Raw genomic sequence first — 23,126 nt, 5'->3', positions numbered from 1 at the left:
ACTGTTGCTATTTATATATAGTCTATGCTGAGGCCTCGCAGAACAACTGAAATGTTGACTTTAATTAAATGTATAATATCAACAGATTTCACATAACTGTGTTAGGTTAGTTCAAAGTAATACTATTAACTTGAACTTAATATTTTGTATTTAAACTTCATAGTATTGCTTTCAACTGACCTAACAGTTACGTGAAATCTCTTGACATACATACATATATACTCTTTATATACATATATATACATAATACATTTAATTCAAGTTTCAGTTTCCCCAGTGCATGTTCCTGAGACTGCAAGAGGGAATAACATCCCATTAACCTCTTCCCGTCCGGACTCACCTCCAGCCCTGCGTCGGTGATGGTGGACCTCTTCAGGCTGACGGAGCGGACCCCCTTCTTGGACAGCGGGTAGTTGTCGATGAACTCACAAATGTCCAGGTCTGAGACGCCCACCAGGCAGAAAGACTGGAAGCCCCGCAGAGCGAAGGCCTGCAGGCTGACGAACTCCTTCTCCCCGCTGGGTAGCAGGGTGTACAGCTCCTTGGCGTGCAGGATGGGGGTCACCCCCTCCCAGAACTTGGGCTGGTACAGCACCTTGCGCCATGTCTTGCAGACCTGCGCCAGCACGCACTTCTCGGCCGTGGTGAAGTACCAGAGCAGCTGGTTCAGCAGCTTCTCGTCCAGCACCAGCTGGCGCTCCAGCAACAGGGGCTTGGGGAGGGTGAGGGGGGGCAGCTGACGGAGGGACGGCTTCAGGCCCACCAGAGGCTTCCCGGGCTCCATGTCCAGCAGAGAGGAGGCTGGGTGGAGCAGGCCGGGGCCGTCCAGGTGGTGGTGGTGCTGGTAGGGCAGGGAGGAGGGCGGGGGGGGCAGGATGGAAGGTACCGAGGAGGACTGGCACAGGCGGTTCTTGGCGGCGGGGGTCCCCTTGGTGATGCTGGCGCTGCCCAGGCCGTTGGGCTGGCTGGGGGGGAGCTTCACCATGCCGTTACGAGTCACACAGGGAGACTTCAGCTCGCTGGGGGAGGACATGTTCAACATCGGGAACCTGGGGGGTAGAGGAGAGAGCTGTTACAAACTGAGAACATCTGGACCAGGACTTATTAAGAGGAGGGGGGGGGGTGCTTTGGCACTATGACAACACTAATAATATACAACCTAACATGTAGCTTCCTATCAATGACATCGCAGAGAGGCTCTGTGATTCATCCAATCAGATGTGCCCTTCTATAATGTAACCAATAATGAGGAGCCAGCATTACTCCCTGTTCTTATAGGTGTGAAGAATACACTAGGTTGTAACTGTGGTGCACAACTGATCTAAAAACAGCTGGCTTACATTATTTTGTAATGTTATCAGTTTAGCAAAAAGCTGTTACTCATTCTGATCATGTGTTCAATGTGAAGCTGTTGTTTCCATTCATAACACACGGAGGCGTGTGGCGCAGTGGATAGAGCCTTGGTGTTGGGATTCAAACCCCACTGCAGTCAGCATGTCGTTGTGTCCCTGAGACACTTCACTCCAAATTGCTCCTGTGGGGATTGTCCACAGTATTGAGTATGTAAGTCGCTTTGGATAAAAGCGTCTAACAAGTAACATGTAATGTAATAACAGTTCAAAGGGGTCTAGATATTGAGTTCTTCAAATAAAAACTTTGTATGTATGATTATTTGATCCACCCTTTTTCTATTGTTAACTTTAGTGCAATATAAAGAATCATACGATTCTAATGTTACCTAAGTTGTAGTCTAGTAGAAATATGTATCCCTAGGCAAAATGAAGAGATGTTTCTGCCTTGTCTGATAATAGAACTTCATTTTTTTTTAAATTGTATTTGACCTTGTAGGGTTATGGTCAAATGAAATGATGTTCTTATATATAAGCTAATTCTTGCCATATTATCTGCCAAGAGAACTCTTGCTTTATATTCTTTGTTATCCATCCTCCTGTTGCAAATGCAATAGTTCAGGAATGCACTACAGCTGTGTGCTATGTTCTGCTCTGTCATGGTTTTCCTTTATTCAAATAATGCACTAGGCTACAACTGTATTTCATGTACTGCCCTGTGTTGCATACTGACAAAACCTTCCGTTCCCTAGACCAAGGGTTCCCAAACTTTTCAGCCCACGACCCCCAAAATAACAGTGCCAGAGACTGGCGACACCCCACTATCACGTGGTGACTGGAAGAAAAAAAAAACGAGTGCACAGGACGCACGAACTAATAGGCGTATCCAAACACGCGCATAACGACAACACACAAGAACAGAGCAATTTAATATAAGATAACAGCAGAACTCGTGAGTCAAAGTAATCTCCATGTGAATTAGGAGTGAACATTGTTGCGGTGCAAACTTTAAAAGACATAAATTGTAGTAAACATATGAACATTGTTGCGGTGCAAACTGTAAAAATACATAAAGGTAATAAACATATGAACATTGTTGCTGTGCAAACTTTAAAGACATAAAAGGTAATAATAACTAATAAACATATGAACATTGTTGCGGTGCATATTTACATTTGGGGAATACGCTATGTTTCAGCGTTAATCTCACCTAATGAGACGGGTGGGCAATATGCATGGAGCACAGCAAATCCATCCTGGGCTTAATTTTGGAGACTGCCACTTGGAGATCATCCTCCACGTTTAGACGAGATCTATATTTGTTTTTTATGTATGTCAGTGCCGAGAAAGTCTTTTCGCACAGGTACAGTATGTGGAGCCAAACGGCGTCAGAACGTCCATCGCGGCCTTGGAAAGCTGTGGGTATTACCTCTCGACTGAAATACAGAACTCAGCAAGCGTCTTCGCATTAAAAGCTGTCTTTAATGTGCGGTCACTTGACAGTTCAGTCAGTGCGTCCTCCATGTCGGATGACAAGATGACTTGCGGTCGTTAAGGTAAATGGTGATCTTATCCATATTTTTCCGGAGCTGCTTCCTCTGGGAAATACTTGTTAAAGTGTTCCAGGAGGGCTTGCAGGTGGGTAGTGATAGACTTCTTCAAAGAGTTAACACTAAGATCATTTTTCTCTATGAATTCCTCCAGCTCAGGAAACATGTCAATCCTGCCCATTTCAACTCGCGCAGTCCAGCAATCCACTTTCCTCTTGAATGCGCAGATTTTATCATTCAAGGACATGATGCTTGTGTTTTCACCTTGCAATGAGAGGTTAAGTCCGTTCAGTCTGTCAAATATGCAAGACTGGTATGCCAGCCTTGTTAACCAGTCACTTCAGGGTCAGGTGGTCAGCGAGCTGGGACCCATGCTCCGTGAGAAATAAGCGCACCTCGCCCCGCAGTTCATACAGGCGGCTGAGAACATTTCCCCTTGAAAGCCACCTGACTTCTGTGTGGAACAGCAGGCCCTGATGCTCCGATCCCAGTTCTTTGCAGAGATACAGCCTGGTATTGAGTGGACGGGATTTTATGTAGTTGACCATTTTTATCGCCGTCTCAAGAACACTTTTAAGCTCTGGGTCAAGCGTTTTACTCGCTCGAGCTTCTCTGTGGATAATACAGTGGGGCGCCACTTGTAAGACTCTTGCTTTTAGTACTCTCTTTTCCCCCAGCATTGCTCCAGCACCATCTGTACACACACCGATGCACTCATCCCAAGACAGTCCCTCTTCTTTTATTTTGTTGTCAAGTTTTGTGAAAATGTCCTCGCCTGTGCACTTTAGCTCCAGCGGGGTGCAAAACAGCATGTCCTCATCAAGTTTTCCATCAAAACTGTATCTGGCGAAAACAAGCAGTTGGGCAGAGTTTGACATATCTGTGGATTCGTCTAACTGTAAAGCATATTTCCCTTTCTTCACTCTGTCAATCAGCTGACACTTGATATCCTGGGCAGTGGCGGCGCGAGAGATTTTCTCTAGAGGGTGCTGTGGGGTAGCTTGACGTTTCATAGAGGGTGCTCAAACTTTAAGGGTTTCCCATTAATGCACCAGCGCTACAGTTGAATTTTCTACTGCAACTCATACTTGTTAACCCTCCCGATTTTCGCGGGAGACTCCCGATTTCATTGCCCTCTCCCGGTTTCCTCCCGGGGTCATATTTCTTCCGCATTTCTCCTGATTTCTGACAAAATCAGATTTACTCAGGACTGTTTCCACTCGGACTTTAATACAGCTACACCATTGTTTCGTTTCCATGGTAACACGTCTCTTTAGTAGTGCGCGCAACTGAAAGTAGAGGGTGAGGCAGATATTCACAGAAAATAGAACAAAAATCGACAACTACTCTACTCTCTGCTCACTCCTTTCCTGCCCACACATATGCTCCATCAATGATGGTGCTACAGGCCACAAGGCAGTGCACTTAGAACTACAATATAAGCATGTTAATGTTAATCTAACAGCTCCGGCGATCCACTAGCACCGCCCCCCCCATCTTGCATTTTGAAATGCTCCCGAAGATTTTTTTTTAAATATTGAAGTTAAAAGCATCAATCTGGTGCACTTTGAGAGCAAAATGAAGAGATCTATGGATACATCTCTCAACATACATCTGAAACAGAACTGTAAACAGATTTACTATTTCTTTATATATATTTTACAAATCACTCCCCTTTTAAAACAAAACGTTTGAGACCCACTGAGATAACTAGACTAAAGTTAACTATCTAAACACTGAGAGTCCTTTACTTCACCTGAGCTGAGGTTATCTGAGACTCTCAGTCTGACAGGAGAGAGTTCTCCCTCCATTTTGTTGTTGAAAAAGCTCCTTATATCCGTTAGCTTGGCTAGCTAGCATCAGATGCTAACCACAACGATCTCCGGTAGAGCTAGAGATCCACCGGTGCTCGCGCACGCACACAAAATGGCTCGTGCCATACACACACAGAACAGAGCTTGAATGAAACACAGAGAGCCAGAAGTAAGCTACTTGTACTCACAAGGCCTATTATGTGCAGAATCCCTCTCGCTTTCAGGTGGTTTTGATTGAGTGTCCACACGTGGACGTTTAAGGACTAAAAAAAGATCCATTTGTCACTTTGCTGTTACCAAATAATTTGGCGCTCCAGCTAACAGGAAGTCACTCAAGTGTCACAAAGCAATTTAGCCTATGGGTAGGTCAACAATCTAATGGGTGCTGGTCATTGGCCTTATCACCTGTGTTGGCTTTATGTTTTTGGTCAAACATTTGTTTGTTTCACATTTGCATTGATGTAATCAATAATCTTTGTAATTTAATTTAATATTTTTTTTTTAAAAATTCGAAAAAAAACCCAAAACATATATTTCTTGGGGGTGCTTAGAGGGTGCTTTGGCAATCCTGGGGGGTGCTTCAGCCCCTGGCTCCCCCCTGGCGCCGCCCCTGATCCTGGGCCATGTCCGTGATGCGCCGGGATATGGTCCCGTCAGACAGCGGCACTGCTTCCAGCTCCTGTGCCTGTTTATCCCCATGCATTTCCCTACTCATAGAGATAGCAGCAGGTTTAATTAGGGTTTCCCCGATTGTGTGTGGCTTTTTTGCCTGTGCAATTAAATATGCCACCTCATATGATGCCTTTTGAGCCTTGGTAGGGATTGTTGCTTGGTTAGTTATAACTTTCTTTTGGCCTTGCAATTCTCTCTGCTTTCGGCGGAAAAAATCTGCTGATTAGTAGCAAGAGAGGGGTGCTTCGTGTTTAAATGTCTGAGCATTTTTATGGGCTTTAAGCTCTCATGTGCAAGAACCTCAGTGCACTACACATTGGGGATGTTGTGCTTCATTGATAATGAGGCATGTGAATCCGTACTGGATGTATTCCTCTCGATACTTGCGACACTTGGATGAAGGCTGGTCTGACTGCTTATTAGTGATGTGTCGGTCGCGAACGAGCCGGCTCAAAGTGCCGGCTCTTTTAAGTGAACGACGGGAGCCGGTTCGCGCCCGCGAACGAGTCGGTTCTTCTTTTTTTTGCGGAGGGATCTAGATCGGCATGAAGGCACATTATGCAATGCGCAATGTGCACATTATCCCGCTTATTACATGGCCACATTCTCAACAAAGTAACGACATGACTCCCAGTATTAATTGAAATGCTTTTATGGATTTAGAAAATGATTTTATTGATTTAAAAAATAGTTGTATGTATTTATTTAAATTGACATGTATCCGCTAAAGAAAAATAGTCCGTTGTTACTGTTTGAACTAACGTAGCAACGGCAGGGACTGATTGATTGATTGATTGAAAAGTTTATTAACAGCTTGTATATTGGGTACAGTACAGTACAGCTCAAAACATACAATTGTTAAGGGGATGCAGACCAGAGAAAGACTTTCGTCTTGTTTACATCAGGGTCCCCCATTTCCAATTCATCATATCATTTAAGACATATAAGACATATTTGACATACAGATGGCTTATTTACAATTTACATAAAGGTGTTTTTTTACATACAGATGGCTTATTTACAATTTTTATTTTAGATTTCCTTCTAATACATCCTAACCGGACATTTAAGACATACCAAGTCTACAGATATACAGTTAGTAACAGAGTCTAAAATGCGAGTATAGATGGGGGGGGGAAGCTGTCCATTGTACGACAGGTTGAGATTTGTACCATTACCGGAGCCAGTTTTGCAATGCTCTCCCCCGAAGATGCTCTTTAAGAGAGGTTTTGAAGGTAAGTATAGTTTTACTTTCCTTTACAGTAGTGGGAAGAGCGTTCCACCTTGATGTGGCATAATTGCGAAACGTGTATTCCCCCTTTTTTGTGCCAAATCTGGGTTTTACATGATTTGTGGATTTCCCTCTGGTGTTATGATCATGGTATTCCTTGACCTTTGGGAAGAATTTTGACATGTACATGGGTACCATAGAGGTGTATTGTATCTTGTAGACCAGGCCCATTGCAAGTAGCTGTACTCTGTCGTCTACTCTAAGCCATCCTAGGTTGTCAAAGTGGGCAGAGGTGAGGTGGGTTCTAGATGAAAGGTCAAGCAGTAGTCTGACCAGTTTATTTTGTGATGTTTGAAGTTTTATTTTTAGCGCCTTGGAGGTGCTATGTACCATGACGTGCAAGCATAGTCATAGTACCCTTGAATGAGTGCTCCTGCCAGAGTTTTCAGGGTGTTTTTGTTTACCAGAGAGGAGATCCGGTATAGGAATCTAGTTCTTTGATTGACTTTTTTTATTACATTGGATGCCATTTTGTCACAGGAGAGGTTTGCCTCAAGAATAGATCCTAGGTATGTAATTTCCTTCTTACTTGTGACAATAATGTCACCCACTGCAACTGAGAAGTCGTCGGATTTGCTGAGATTATGTTTTGAACCGAAGAGAATGGACTCTGTTTTACCCAGGTGTAATGATAATTTATTATCGGCGAGCCAGGTGCAGATTCTGCCGAGCTCGGAGCTGAGGGTTTTTTCAACCTGCAATCTGCTCCTGTCAGAGACCAGCAGGGCTGAGTCGTCCGCGAACAGGAACAAGTTGCAGTCACATGCTGATGACATGTCATTTGCATAAATTAGGAACAGTAACGGACCTAATATGCTTCCTTGTGGAACACCACAGCTCACTTGGAGGGGGGGGGGACAGAGTACCGTTTACCTCCACCATCTGTTCTCTCCCCTCCAGGTAGGATTGCATCCAGCTCACCGATAGTTTATCAAAACCAATTGCTTTTAGCTTGTCAATCAGAATGGGGTGATTGACAGTGTTGAAAGCCTTTTGCAGGTCCAGCATCACCATGCCGCAGTATTTGCCCTCGTCCACCTCTTGTTTGATGTGGTCGTTCAAATAAAGAAGGCATGTGTCAGTGGAGTGGGATGTTCTAAAGCCAGATTGAAATTCATAGATTAGTTTCTTGTCCGCAAGGTACTTTTCGACGTGTTCATATACTATTTTTTCCATGACTTTCGCGATGGAGGTAAGTATAGAAACAGGGCGGTAGTTGCCTGGGTCCAATTTGCTGCCCTTTTTGTGCAGGGGGGTTACTCTTGCAATTTTGAAGTCTTTGGGTACTTTTCCCTGTTTTATGGAGAGGTTAATTATGTGAGCTATGACTGGTGAGATGGCGGTTGCTGTGTCTCTGAGGAATTTGGAGGGGATATTGTCGTGGCCAGTGGCCTTGTTAGGTTGGAGGGCGCTCAGTTTAATGAGTACCTCTGCTGATGTTACCCTTGCTAGACTGAAATCATCTTTGCGTACCCCTAGGTTTTTGTAGTAGGTCATGATGTGATCTACTCCAAAAAGCCCTGAGTGGGAGGGTAATTTATTTACAAGACTTGTGGCAATGTTTGTGAAAAAAATGTTCAAGTACTTGGCCACGTCCAGTTTGTCTGTGATGAGCCTGTTATCTGTCTTTATGTTTAAGTTCGAAAATCTCGTTTTGAGTTTTTTACTGCAGCCAAGCTGGTTATTGAGTAATTTCCAAAGTTCACAGGGTTTATTTTTGTTTTCCTCAGTTTTGACATTGATGAAATTCTTTTTGGCAGTTTTGATCATGGAGCTTACGTCATTTCTTAGTCTGTTTCTTTCAATTTTTTGTTCAGTCACGTGGGCCAGGAGTTCACTGCTCGTGCTTTTGGAAATCATTGACTGACTTTTATGAAACTCAGAGCATTTTTTGTCTCTGGTTTTCATGGCGGTCAGTATGCCGGAGTGCATCCACGGCTCAGCGCGATCTTTTACCCTGGATGTTCTTAGGGGGGCCAAATCATTGAGTATTGCAGAGAATTTATTTTTGAAACCAAGCCATGTTTCTTCAACTTGCGTACCCCTGAGCTCATCTGACCAGTCCAGGCTCTCCAGTTCTAGGTTAAAGGCCTCGCTAGAGTAGTTTTTGAGGTCTCTAGATATGACTGTTTTGTGACAGCCGGCCTTTTGCGGGTACAGAATATCATATAATTAAGCCAGAGGTTCTCAATTGTTTTTCAGCCAAGGACCCCTTACAAGATAGAGAATACACCAAGGACCCCCTCATTCTGATTTGTGATTTTGGGCTATATAAATAAAAATTGACTTGACTTGACATGTATGTCCCTTGGAATAATCTTGACGTAGCCTATTTTTTACACTTCTATAGTTTTAGTTATGTGAAAGAACAACACAAGAGCAATGTATTAGAAATATATTAGATATGTATTAAAAATATTTGCACCATCTCAACACAGAATACCCATAAAACAATCAATCAATCAGCTGCAAGTAACACTGTACCTAAACAAAATATCAAAGGGAAATCAAGAGAAAAGTGATAATTTGAAGTGCATTTCAACACACACACACACACACACACACACACACACACACACACACACACACACACACACACACACACACACACACACACACACACACACACACACACACACACACACACACACACACACACACACACACACACACACACACACACACACACACACACACACACACACACACACCAAGTGTTTCACTCTTCGTTAAAATTAAATGATTTATAAAAGTCTAATAACAAAATAAATGCAGGCTATAAACAATTGAACACATGCCTGCATTGCAACATATATCAAGTAAATTGCAAAACAACCGCAATTGCATTGCTACAATCCCAAACCACTACTTGTAATGGGAGCCAGCTCTGGACACTATTGGAGTGATGCAAGGCAGTCCATGAAGCTGATTGCTTTTCTCTGCAAGTGAAGACACACATATCAAACTAAATCAATAAATGCAACATACAGTATCTGACATTTCTGTTGCGCACACACACACACACACACACACACACACACACACACACACACACACACACACACACACACACACACACACACACACACACACACACACACACACACACACACACACACACACACACACACACACACACACACACACACACACACACACACACACACACACACACACACACACACACACACACACACACACACACACACACACACACACACACACACACACACACACACACACACACACAGGGGTTAAAGTGGGCGGGAACGATCCAGAACAGCGTTCCGGCACCTTCGATTAATAAGTAAATAAATCTGATTGGCAGTTTCATACATAATAATGTCAAGCGAGTTCACAGGGCTGCCAACTCTCACACAATTGACATTTTTCACACGCTCTCAGCCACAAGTCCATTTTCTCAAGCAGTGAAAAACAAATTCATAACTGATAATGTCATGGTGCGAAGAGAGGACACTACTGCACATTGCTCAACAGCAGCACCAGGCAGCAGACCATCTGAATAGCGAGAAATATACACAAATGTATTATATTGTAACTTACTCCCATGCATGTTGCTCAAAGTAATCTCAGTCAGTCTCACTTCTGCGGCTCTCCCTCTCCTCTCGCGCCAGTGCGATGAGCCGCGCAGAGCCGGACACATCAGTGGACTCATCCAATTGAACCGCGAATTTAGACCCTCTCAGTCTTTCCAGCAGTTGTGATTTTATATCAGCAGACATGTCCTAAATTCGTCGTCTGCTCTTTAGCAGAAACAGACGTAACATTAACCATCCGTTGATGTTGCTGGCTGTAGTCCTCGCCCTTCTTCTCAAAAAAAGCCCGGTCTTTTTTTACATAATCTGGATGCTTGGTCTCGAGGTGCCTCTTCAATTTGGCAGGCTTCATCGCCTCATTGGCAAGACACCGCAGGCATATCAGACATTTCGGTTTCCCTTCCACTTCAATAAATCCATATTGGAGATACTCCTCATCGTATTTCCTTACTTTTGTTTTTTGTTTTGCATTTACTTTATTTGTAGCCGTAACCGGTCGTTTTAAAAATCGGTCCATCTTCGTAGTATGCTAGCCGTGTTATATCTCTATGATGCTAGCAGTGGCGCTCTCTGACTGACGTACCAGTTATTGTTGTTTCCATGGTAACGGGTGACGTGCTTTATTTTTTAATTTATAGATTTGTTAGATTAGAATGTAATCTATGAACTATTTTAGATTAAAAAAATAAAATATTATTTGTTGAGCTATGAAGCCTTTTGTAAAAAAAATAATAATGGGAAAAAAATGATATCATGATCATTTAAATGAATGAATCTGAAAACTTTTCACGGACCCCCTGGCAGAGTGCCACGGACCCCCGGGGGGTCGCGGACCCCACTTTGAGAACCACTGAATTAAGCAATAGCTCACGACAGGCCGTGGTATATGCTCATTATATCACAGCTAAGGGGCGTGGTTCGGCCCGACGTGAGGCCTTTAACCTAGAACTGGAGAGCCTGGACTGGTCAGATGAGCTCAGGGGTACGCAAGTTGAAGAAACATGGCTTGGTTTCAAAAATAAATTCTCTACAATACTCAATGATTTGGCCCCCCTAAGAACATCCAGGGTAAAAGATCGCGCTGGGCCGTGGATGCACTCCGGCATACTGACCGCCATGAAAACCAGAGACAAAAAATGCTCTGAGTTTCATAAAAGTCAGTCAATGATTTCCAAAAGGACGAGCAGTGAACTCCTGGCCCACGTGACTGAACAAAAAATTGAAAGAAACAGACTAAGAAATGACGTAAGCTCCATGATCAAAACTGCCAAAAAGAATTTCATCAATGTCAAAACTGAGGAAAACAAAAATAAACCCTGTGAACTTTGGAAATTACTCAATAACCAGCTTGGCTGCAGTAAAAAACTCAAAACGAGATTTTCGAACTTAAACATAAAGACAGTTAACAGGCTCATCACAGACAAACTGGACGTGGCCAAGTACTTGAACATATTTTTCACAAACATAGCCACAACTCTTGTAAATAAATTACCCTCCCACTCAGGGCTTTTTGGAGTAGATCACATCATGACCTACTACAAAAACCTAGGGGTACGCAAAGATGATTTCAGTCTAGCAAGGGTAACATCAGCAGAGGTACTCATTAAACTGAGCGCCCTCCAACCTAACAAGGCCACTGGCCACGACAATATCCCCTCCAAATTCCTCAGAGACACAGCAACCGCCATCTCACCAGTCATAGCTCACATAATTAACCTCTCCATAAAACAGGGAAAAGTACCCAAAGACTTCAAAATTGCAAGAGTAACCCCCCTGCACAAAAAGGGCAGCAAATTGGACCCAGGCAACTACCGCCCTGTTTCTATACTTACCTCCATCTCGAAAGTCATGGAAAAAATAGTATATGAACAGGTCGAAAAGTACCTCGCGGACAAGAAACTAATCTATGAATTTCAATCTGGCTTTAGAACATCCCACTCCACTGACACATGCCTTCTTTATTTGAACGACCACATCAAACAAGAGGTGGACGAGGGCAAATACTGCGGCATGGTGATGCTGGACCAGCAAAAGGCTTTCAACACTGTCAATCACCCCATTCTGATTGACAAGCTAAAAGCAATTGGTTTTGATAAACTATCGGTGAGCTGGATGCAATCCTACCTGGAGGGGAGAGAACAGATGGTGGAGGTAAACGGTACTCTGTCCCCCCCCCCTCCCAGTGAGCTGTGGTGTTCCACAAGGAAGCATATTAGGTCCGTTACTGTTCCTAATTTATGCAAATGACATGTCATCAGCATGTGACTGCAACTTGTTCCTGTTCGCGGACGACTCAGCCCTGCTGGTCTCTGACAGGAGCAGATTGCAGGTTGAAAAAACCCTCAGCTCCGAGCTCGGCAGAATCTGCACCTGGCTCGCCGATAATAAATTATCATTACACCTGGGTAAAACAGAGTCCATTCTCTTCGGTTCAAAACATAATCTCAGCAAATCCGACGACTTCTCAGTTGCAGTGGGTGACATTATTGTCACAAGTAAGAAGGAAATTACATACCTAGGATCTATTCTTGAGGCAAACCTCTCCTGTGACAAAATGGCATCCAATGTAATAAAAAAAGTCAATCAAAGAACTAGATTCCTATACCGGATCTGCTCTCTGGTCAACAATAACACCCTGAAAACTCTGGCAGGAGCACTCATTCAAGGGTACTATGACTATGCTTGCACGTCATGGTACATAGCACCTCCAAGGCGCTAAAAATAAAACTTCAAACATCACAAAATAAACTGGTCAGACTACTGCTTGACCTTTCATCTAGAACCCACCTCACCTCTGCCCACTTTGACAACCTAGGATGGCTTAGAGTAGACGACAGAGTACAGCTACTTGCAATGGGCCTGGTCTACAAGATACAATACACCTCTATGGTACCCATGTACATGTCAAAATTCTTCCCAAAGGTCAAGGAATACCATGATCATAACACCAGAGGGAAATCCACAAATCATGTAAAACCCAGATTTGGCACAAAAAAGGGGGAATACACGTTTCGCAATTATGCCACATCAAGGTGGAACGCTCTTCCCACTACTGTAAAGGAAAGTAAAACTATACTTACCTTCAAAACCTCTCTTAAAGAGCACCTTCGGGGGAGAGCATTGCAAAACTGGCTCCGGTAATGGTACAAATCTCAACCTGTCGTACAATGGACAGCTTCCCCCCCATCTATGTATATACTCGCATTTTAGACTCTGTTACTAACTGTATATCTGTAGACTTGGTATGTCTTAAATGTCCGGTTAGGATGTATTAGAAGGAAATCTAAAATAAAAATTGTAAATAAGCCATCTGTATGTAAAAAACCACCTGTATGTAAATTATAAATAAGCCATCTGTATGTCAAATATGTCTTATATGTCTTAAATGATATGATGAATTGGAAATGGGGGACCCTGATGTAAACAAGACGAAAGTCTTTCTTTGTTCTGCATCCCCTTAACAATTGTATGTTTTGAGCTGTACTGTACTGTACCCAATATACAAGCTGTTAATAAACTTTTCAATCAATCAATCAATCAGTCCCTGCCGTTGCTACGTTAGTTCAAACAGTAACAACGGACTATTTTTCTTTAGCGGATACATGTCAATTTAAATAAATACATACAACTATTTTTTAAATCAATAAAATCATTTTCTAAATCCATAAAAGAATTTCAATTAATACTGGGAGTCATGTCGTTACTTTGTTGAGAATGTGGCCATGTAATAAGCGGGATAATGTGCACATTGCGCATTGCATAATGTGCCTTCATGCCGATCTAGATCCCTCCGCAAAAAAAAGAAGAACCGACTCGTTCGCGGGCGCGAACCGGCTCCCGTCTTTCACTTAAAAGAGCCGGCTCAAAGAGCCGGCACTTTGAGCCGGCTCGTTCGCGACCGACACATCACTAATAAGCAGTCAGACCAGCCTTCATCCAAGTGTCGCAAGTATCGAGAGGAATACATCCAGTACGGATTCACATGCCTCATTATCAATGAAGCACAACATCCCCAATGTGTAGTGCACTGAGGTTCTTGCACATGAGAGCTTAAAGCCCGTAAAAATGCTCAGACATTTAAACACGAAGCACCCCTCTCTTGCTACTAATCAGCAGATTTTTTCCGCCGAAAGCAGAGAGAATTGCAAGGCCAAAAGAAAGTTATAACTAACCAAGCAACAATCCCTACCAAGGCTCAAAAGGCATCATATGAGGTGGCATATTTAATTGCACAGGCAAAAAAGCCACACACAATCGGGGAAACCCTAATTGCTTTTATAAAACGGTAACCAAGTGTGGCAATATGAAAGAAAAATACACACTCTAATTTAAATAGTTTTTATTAGTAAATAATGATGTTCAAAATAAAATAGTCCCTCCGTTGCCTTCTGCACAAAACAAGGTGCAAAGTGCAAGGTGGTTGCTATGCAACAACACTAACAGCAAGCGAACATATTAGACAGAGAGCGTTGATCCATTATTTGGCTGTTTATTTACATGAATGTGTATGTTGCTGTTTATTGTGCATCCACTGAAAAACTGTCCAGCATCAGTCGCATGGCTTACGTGGTCACTTGTATAGGTTGAGGTTGTTCGAGGCTGTTGCTTGGCGTGGCGAGAATATTGCTCCACTTTCTCCGGTCCCCGAGATTGGGCTTCCAGTAGCTCTGGAGAGAGCTTTTGCACCTGTGGCCACTAACGGTCATAATTTCTCTGCTTTGTTTCAAGACCCGCATCAGAAAGCTCTTGAATGGTGGTACTTTTCCAGTTGGTCTACCTGCTCTTCACGTAGCTCTGCATGTCGTAGTTTAGGTGCTTTTTTTTCTGGAGATAGGCACTGCTCAATCCACTCCTCCATACTATAGTAAGACCCCCCCGGAGGTCGAAGTTAATCTTAAATGTTTCCATTTTATGTTTTGTAAGTTTGTTTCGTAACGGAAGAAATGTAAATATATTTATAAAACTGACAAGTCAAATCAAGCAATCTGATTGGTCGATAGGGTTTTTGCGGACCTCTTTGATTACAGATTTGAAAACATCGTTGCTTGCTTTAAAAGTAGCACAATTCATTACGTTAAACCTTCAAAAGTATCTAGATATCCTTGCCCTAATGCCAAAGGAACTGCACACTGAATATGTTTTACCCTTTGATGTCTATGTCTGGACCGCTGCGTCAAAAAGGAGGGCTTCTGCCCCGTTACTTCTCCGCTGCTTTCTTGTTCCAGCAGTTTGCTTTTCAGCCCAACGGTATACTGTTTTTTTCAGACGCGGAGGGATACTGACTTGTTGTGAAAAGTAACTTACAATTCTACCCGTGGTATAGAGCTCCTGCGGTCACGTGACTTTTGGTTATCAGCCACCATTTTGGCAGTAAACATGACGACCGGCGCCAGCGTTTTCCTACCGTGCGAGTATACATCTCATTTTAATTCAAGTGAAATTCGGCTTTATAGTACAAAATTAGAAAGATTAAATATAAGCGACCCATATAATGCACCCGGTGTGCTTTTCAAGAGCATAACCTCCTGCTCTGAAGACGATGTACCCGACTTGCGCTACGCGGACATCCACAGCTATCTTGTAAGCTTTCCATCAGTGTACTCAGGAGACTCCCTCAGAGCTTACAAAAGCTTGGAGGCTTACAAATGGTGTCAGTCCGGCTTCGTAAACAACATTCAACTGTGGAGTCTTACATCCAAAAACTTCGGCATCATCACTGCAAGGGTAAGTATTAAATTATTCCAGTTTGATAGGCAGTGTCACGTTAGCATTGTTTGTTTATTAGCTTGTCTAGCTACGGCAGTGTCACGTTAGCATGTTTGTTTATTAGCTTGGATAGCTACTGCAGTGCGTCTGAAACTAGTTTGTATTTTTGCTTTTTGAAAACTTTTTGTAGCATTGTACTGTATTCCTTCACCCACCTGATATGAAGTGATCACTGCATAAGCGAAAGCAAACGGCCGGGGGGTCCCATCTTTCAATCTTGTTCAGACGGCTCCTGGCTCTTTTAATCGCTGCGATCCACTTTTCCCTCCTCTCCGCGTCTTTTGGAATGCGATAATAAGATACACCTTTCTTCTTCCCACGCCTATTTGTGCAACCTGGTGCACAGCAGTTATCCACCATCCTCGACAGTCTGCCAGTGCCTGCCAATGAATTTACTGACGCGATTACTGCCAAAATGGCTGCCCCCTTCGTTTCTCGTCACGTGACCAGCATATGTGACATCATCCGCAGGAGCTCTATACGCTCAGTATATCACGGCTAAGAACCAATCAGATTGCTTGATTTGACTTGTCCGTTTTATAATGATCACTTAAACCGCATGCTATAACCCCTTTACTGGAGATCTTGGACTTGTCAGAGGTCAGAATGAGATCAATGGTAATCTGTGTTGTTTCACATACCCGGGTGGGTTGGGTGATTAGCTGGCTGAAGCCGTGCATATCACAAATCCTACTGAAGGACTTGAAAACGGGTGTGTCTTTACGTTGCATATCCGTGTTCCAGTCTCCAATAATAATTGTCTCTACATCCTCCACCTCAGCCAAACACCCATCTAATGTATCATAAAAGTCACTCTGTTCCGGTGGTCTATAGATTGTCCCGACTATTAACGATTTAGCATTGTCAAAAAGAATTTCAACCCACACAGATTCAATATTTTCATGATGCAGGTCAGTACGGTTTTTGAAATCGGTGTCTTTATGTATGTACATGCAGACACCACCTCCATTCACGTTCCTGTCCCTTCTCACTACAAGATAATCTTCAATTTCAATCTCTGAATCTGTAATGGAATTGTCCAATTTGGTCTCAGAAAAGCATAATATGCTTGCCTTACCGTTCATGAATAGCTGCCTGAGTTCAGCCAGTTTGTGTCTCAGGCTGTTAGTGTTCAGATGAAAAATATGTAGTCCATTTTTGTTGCTTAAATGCACAATCTCGTCAGCTTGCAGATATTTGTCTTTGTCCGTTACAACAACCGGCTTGCGGCCTGCCGTGTTGCTTGGAGCGGTGGGGTGGTGGGGGGAGGGAGGCTCCTTGTAGCTTTAGCCGTTGATATGCGAGCAGGGTGGCTAACAACATAGCGGATATTTGTTCCCTCGGATCTCGGTTCACTTCCTCTCGTCACTGCCTCATGCGTGTCTGTCTGCCGAGGCGTCCCCGGGGGAATGTCGAAGTCTCCGTTGATTCCTCGGTCTCCGCTGTCTCCACGGTCTCTGTTGTCGTCGCGTAATTGTTGCTGCAGCGGAAGAGATGCTAGTTGTGATGCTAGTTGTGATGCTAGCTCCTCGAGCCTGCAGGACTGGCTTCTTGGACTGCTTCGATAGTGTTTTTGAGGAGCTTTTTGATTACAGATTTGAAAACATCGTTGCTTGCTTTAAAAGTAGCACAAGTCATTATGTCCACCTTGGAAAGTATCTAGATATCCCTGCCCTAATGCCAAAGTAAATATCAACTGAATATGTGTCACTGTTTGGTGTCTATGTCTGGACCGCTGCGTAAAAAGGAGGGTTTCTGCCCCACTTCTCTTCTTACTTCTATAAGAATAAAACACGGAGGAGGGAGATCTCTTTTTCTCCCCCTCTTCTGAGAGCCCAGCAGCTGATCTCAGAGCACGCTCCACTCTCCTGCAGGGGGGTGTGATCAGCTGCAGCTCACTTTTCTTTAAATAGAGTTTTAAAATGTCGATACAGTAGCCCCTTTTTTAAAAGAGTTTTTATAGGTGTTGCTATCTGTTTTGTGTAGCGTGGTTCTACAAGCAAGTCAGTGCATTCATGGGGTGGAATCAGAGAATTACAAGGCTCTGTAAATGCAATGAAAACATTTGGCCACAGCAAATCATTTATATTAAACATGTATTTTTTACTTTTGAATACTTCAGTACAAAGGATGTATTGATTAATTTAAGTGATACATGTGTACACAGGCTAGGCCTATACATAATTCATTAGTCAAAACAGGGCTACATTTGATTTAATTATAAAAGGTATAATATGTGGTAAACTGAAGAGCCGTTTGGGAGCCAAAAGAGCCGGCTCTTCTTGGTGAGCCGAGCCAAATGATCCGGCTCACCAAGAAGAGCCGGAATTCCTTTCACCACTGCTTGTGGACCGCCTTAAGATTGTCGTCGTCTCCTCCTCCTCCTCCTCCTCCTCCTCCTCCTCCTCCTCCTCCTCCTCCTCCTCCTCCTCCTCTTCCCGCGCAAGAAGTCGACGGCCTTTGTGATGGCGGCTCTCCGCTCTCCTCCGCTGCCTTCTCCGTTGGCCTGTCTGCCTTCTCACTAGTGGGTATTAACCAACGTTTCATTTTGAAAAATGTATTAAAGAGCTGTTCAGAAGAAATATACTAATATAGTTGATGTGTGTTTTACGTCTCTGATATTTACTGTGGTGCTGTAAAGTGACCTTTGAGCTGCAAATGATACTGTCGTAAATCTGTCAGAATCAAAATTCCTTTATTTGTCCCGCTTACCTATTAAACAGGCCTAGATAATACAAAATGTTTATGCACACGTTATTATTATTATTAATAATAATAAAAATAATAATAATTAAAAAATATATTTTAATATCTTTTTTTTATTTTTTAAACACCTCAGGGGTCACATCAAGAGGATTCTGAAATCATCTCGCGACCCCCCGACCCCCACTTTGGGAACCCCTGCCCTAGACGACTATTGCAACACAGTTTGCTAATAACTATTTTTTGGAAGCATCTGGAAGATTTTATACCTGGATCCATATTTTAATATACATTTACATGATCATTTTTATCCTTTGGATTGTCAGTGTTGTTATTTTATTATCTTTGAATCTGTACACACGACAATGATTGCATGTCTGTTGCTCTCCCTGAGGTTTCCAACATCTTTCCCCATTATTTGTGAGGTTTCTTAGGGAGTTGTGTCTCTGGTACTGCAAGGGTCTGTCACACACACACACACACACACACACACACACACACACACACACACACACACACACACACACACACACACACACACACACACACACACACACACACACACACACACACACACACACACACACACACACACACACACACACACACACACACACACACACACACACACACACACACACACACACACACACACACACACACACACACACACACACACACACACACACACACACACACACACACACACACACACACACACACACACACACACACACACACACACGTTAAAGCCCCCTGAGAACATGTGTCATTTGTGATACTGAGCTATATACATAAAATGTGATTAGTTCTTAAATGAAAGATAAACACACTGCATTTAAGTTTCACAGTTTCAGTCTTTTCTGCATAAAAGGAGTAGGGCCCCATATGAATTATTTTTGGAGACTTGAGCAAAAGTTATTCTGAATTTAAACTTTTGATCGTTTTTTAAACTTTCTCTACTTCAGATCTAAAAAAAAAAAACTATTCACACCTGGCCCTAATCCTGTTCTGTACAGTTCAGACTTTGTCATGTTTTTATATTTCCCTAAACTTCAGTTTGAACCCCCAGTTTGCAGCCGGTGAGAACACATGCAGTGTCTGTCCTCAGCTTGCTGTGTGAATGGAGGGCTTCTCTTTTGTTGTATGTGAGTGAAACACATCATGGTGTAACTGAATGGCGTGGCCTCATGGAGTTTTCGCTGTGATCTCTGTATCAGCAGCCGTCACAGACTCACTCTTATGTAACATGCTGACTACAGGGCTTCACACAAAACAGCCTCTCTCTGTCCCTCTCTGCTCACACCACAAACTGCACTCAGAACACACGCTACATCCTTTTACACATATGGACAGTGTGTACAATATATGTAGATGTAAGATATTAAAAGCCCTGTTCGATGTGAAGGCATCTGTTAGCATTTCACATTTGATCACTTCCAAGTATTTGTTGTCGGCCCCTAAGCAGATAGAGCCTTGCTCTCCCTCGCTGTAGCATCACTGAGGTTCATCCATTACATAATGTAACAATGATATAAAGTAGACCGGCTACATGTTTGAGAGTAAAGTAACCCACTGGGGACAGATGAAGATAAGACTGACTCAGATGTCACACGCAGGTTAAATACGATGCTGCAAATTCATTCTGAGCTAATGATTCACAGCTAAATCTATATTTACCATTCCTCCGTCTGTTATGTCATGTGGCTGCTGTGTCTCTGTGAGGGGGGGGGGGGGGGGTTGCTGAAGTGTCTGCAAGCTCTGCTGCATCTGATCCACCATCAGCACCAACAGGAAACCTGACTCTTCACAATAAAACCCTATCAGCAGCACATATGTAACAGTCTACACTGAAAAATACACACTTAGAATGTTTCCTTTCAATATTGAATCTGATGAAATAAAAAATATGCTGCTATAATAACTAAGATATAAGGGAGGCTTTTATGTGTCAGGTGGTCTGCTCTCTGCTCCATTTCAGAGCTGGGAGAAAAACTGCTATTATTTTGTCTGATATTGCAATTTCATTCACAACTTTGAAGTGATTGATCCTTTTCGCATCATAATTGTCATCATCATTGCAAACTATTGTATATGAATATGATCACGTGTGATCATTAAGAGGATCTGTATCCAACAAATATGTTTCGTCAAGTATGTAGGCTGGGATATCTCTGCTGCTCCACAGCACATTCAAAATGGTATTTGAACACATAGTTAGCTAATTTTACCAAACAAATACTGTGCTTTGTGTAATTTGAATATTGCAGGAGTCCATATTGGGATTTATATGTTGTTTTGTTTAGCTCGACTGTGCAGCCCAAACCATGATGAAGATTAGGATCTGCTTTGAAAGACTTTTTGTTTGTGGCCCATCTCAAATCTCATTTATCTTTAGCTTTATTTATCTTTGTTGTTTTTGGTGATAAAAACCGTTTAACCTCTGTCAGTAACACTCTTCCATATACACAAAAAGTATTTTTTTGAGAGACTGTTTTTAATAAATTCTTTAAGACTAACGTGTTCAAATAAAGAGAGACACAGCAATAGACTCTTAATGAAAGTGTGTGTTAAGAGGTTCTGACATACATGGTCATTTAGGCCCCATTTACACGGGAACGGAAACGAAAACGAACCTTAGTCAATATCAAAAAATCTTCCGTTCACGCAATCGGCTCAATAAACGTGTCCGACCCGCTGGAGACGCTGTAGTACATATGCCGGGCCTGTAAGTGGCGCTGTACTTCCGCCACAAAATACACCAAAAGCAGCGAAGAATACTTCCCGAGCATGGTTGCCATGGTTGCCCTTCTGTTTATGCCCCGCGGTGGATTTAGCAACATGTAGTTCATGTAGTTCTCCATGTCCACTTGTTGCTGATGGTTGTGGTAAAGGAGCTGTAGATTTTGCATTAACATCTGTAGCATGGTCAGTAGCTACAGACAGCAGAGGTGGGGAGAAGCGGGGCTATGGCTTCATCTATATCAGGGCATGATCTTACACACAGAGCCGTTTGACCCCCCAGAGCGTTCCGTCCACAGATCAATCCACCTTGGGACCCGTTATCGTTTAAGGGGTCCGTCTCCGCGGTTCCATTACGGCCTCGTGTGAATGAACGGGCTATACAAAAGAGAAAAGTAGCAGATACAACACGAACCGTCTCAATCTAAACGGGGTCTTAATGTCGCTCCACTCAATGCTTGACACCAGACCAACAAAGACCATACATTGCATCTTACAACATGCGTGCTCACAACATAATGTATAACGTTTTCAAACCACATTAAATGGATTTTCTACAGATCAAGGATTCCATTACAAAATCATTGAGCAAATTACAAGTCAATAAATTCCCGATAAAAGCAGGATTCATACAACTGCACCATAATGTACAACTCAGATGTTCATCATGCTAATTATTCAGCGTGTTATCATTGAGCTTTCTGATGATGTTTCTGCTATTTGATTATAATGTATGTGCCTTTTTGCATTTTGTGAATTCTCAGCAGGCCTGCACCGCCAGCATTGGTGTGTGTGTGTGTGTGTGTGTGTGTGTGTGTGTGTGTGTGTGTGTGTGTGTGTGTGTGTGTGTGTGTATTAATGAGCCGGACATTTTATATGGCTTTCTAAATGGAATCCATTTAGTATTCTATACAGGTAATTCAACTACTATCAGCTGTCTCCAGTGGTAACTAAGTTAATTAACTCATGTACTGTACTTCAGTATTTGTACTTCGTAGTTTTGAGGAACTTGTACTTTACTTGAGTATTTCCATTTGTTGCTACTTTGTACTTCTACCCCACTACAGATCTGACGTACATGGTGTACTTTTCCTCCACGACGTGTATTTAATACCTTTAGTTACTTTACAGATGTGGATGAATGATGTGAAATATAATCAAGTGTTAAATCAGACTTTAGTTCCACCTGGAGTAAATCCAAAAGCTACCCTGCAGTATACAAAGTCATTCAAACTAGCTGCACCTTTACCAGCTTTGAGAACACTTTCATGATCAATCATTATAAAACATATTATATATTATTCTGAAATGGACCAATCTGCACTTTTATTGTCGCTACTTTTGGTACTTTAAGTATATTTGATAATAATACTTTTCTACTTGTACTTGAGGAACATTTTGAATGCAGTATTGTACTTGTAACAGAGTATTCATACACTCTACTACTTGTACTTTACTTAAGTACAAGATCTGAATACTTCTTCCTTCTCTGGCTGTCTGTACTCTTTGTCACTTTCAAAAACTTTTGGGTTCAGGGTCTTTATCAAAGAAACTAAAGCTGTGGAGCCAGGGACCAACCCCCTCAAATGAGCTCATTCCTGTACAAAACACCAGAAGCTGGATAATGTGTTTAGTACGTTCACTTAAAGTCTGTCAATTTGTTAAAGTATCTTTTTCTCTTG

General features: G+C 42.7%; 1 protein-coding gene across 6 annotated transcripts in view; it reads right to left on the bottom strand.

Annotated features, from left to right (window-relative positions):
* The window catches only part of fbxl16 (F-box and leucine-rich repeat protein 16), a 91,016-nt gene that overhangs the window by 29,870 nt on the left and 38,020 nt on the right, over positions 1 to 23,126 (bottom strand). For 4 of the 6 annotated variants that reach the window (XR_013801393.1, XM_079643397.1, XM_079643400.1 and 1 more), the window contains exon 2: positions 341 to 1,049. Coding sequence is in view for 5 of the 6 variants with exons in the window: in XM_079643397.1 (XP_079499523.1) it covers positions 341 to 1,042 (702 nt within the window). In the remaining variant the exon portion in view is untranslated. Of the gene's footprint in view, positions 1 to 340; positions 1,050 to 4,655; positions 4,846 to 4,901; positions 5,115 to 23,126 lie in introns of those variants that run through there. The other 2 variants (XM_079643399.1, XM_079643401.1) reach the window with 2 other exon arrangements.

The sequence above is a fragment of the Notothenia rossii genome, assembly GCF_949606895.1.
Source record: "Notothenia rossii genome assembly, chromosome: 8".
In the NCBI taxonomy this organism is placed as follows: domain Eukaryota; kingdom Metazoa; phylum Chordata; class Actinopteri; order Perciformes; family Nototheniidae; genus Notothenia; species Notothenia rossii.
This window is presented reverse-complemented; position numbering and strand designations above follow the sequence as displayed.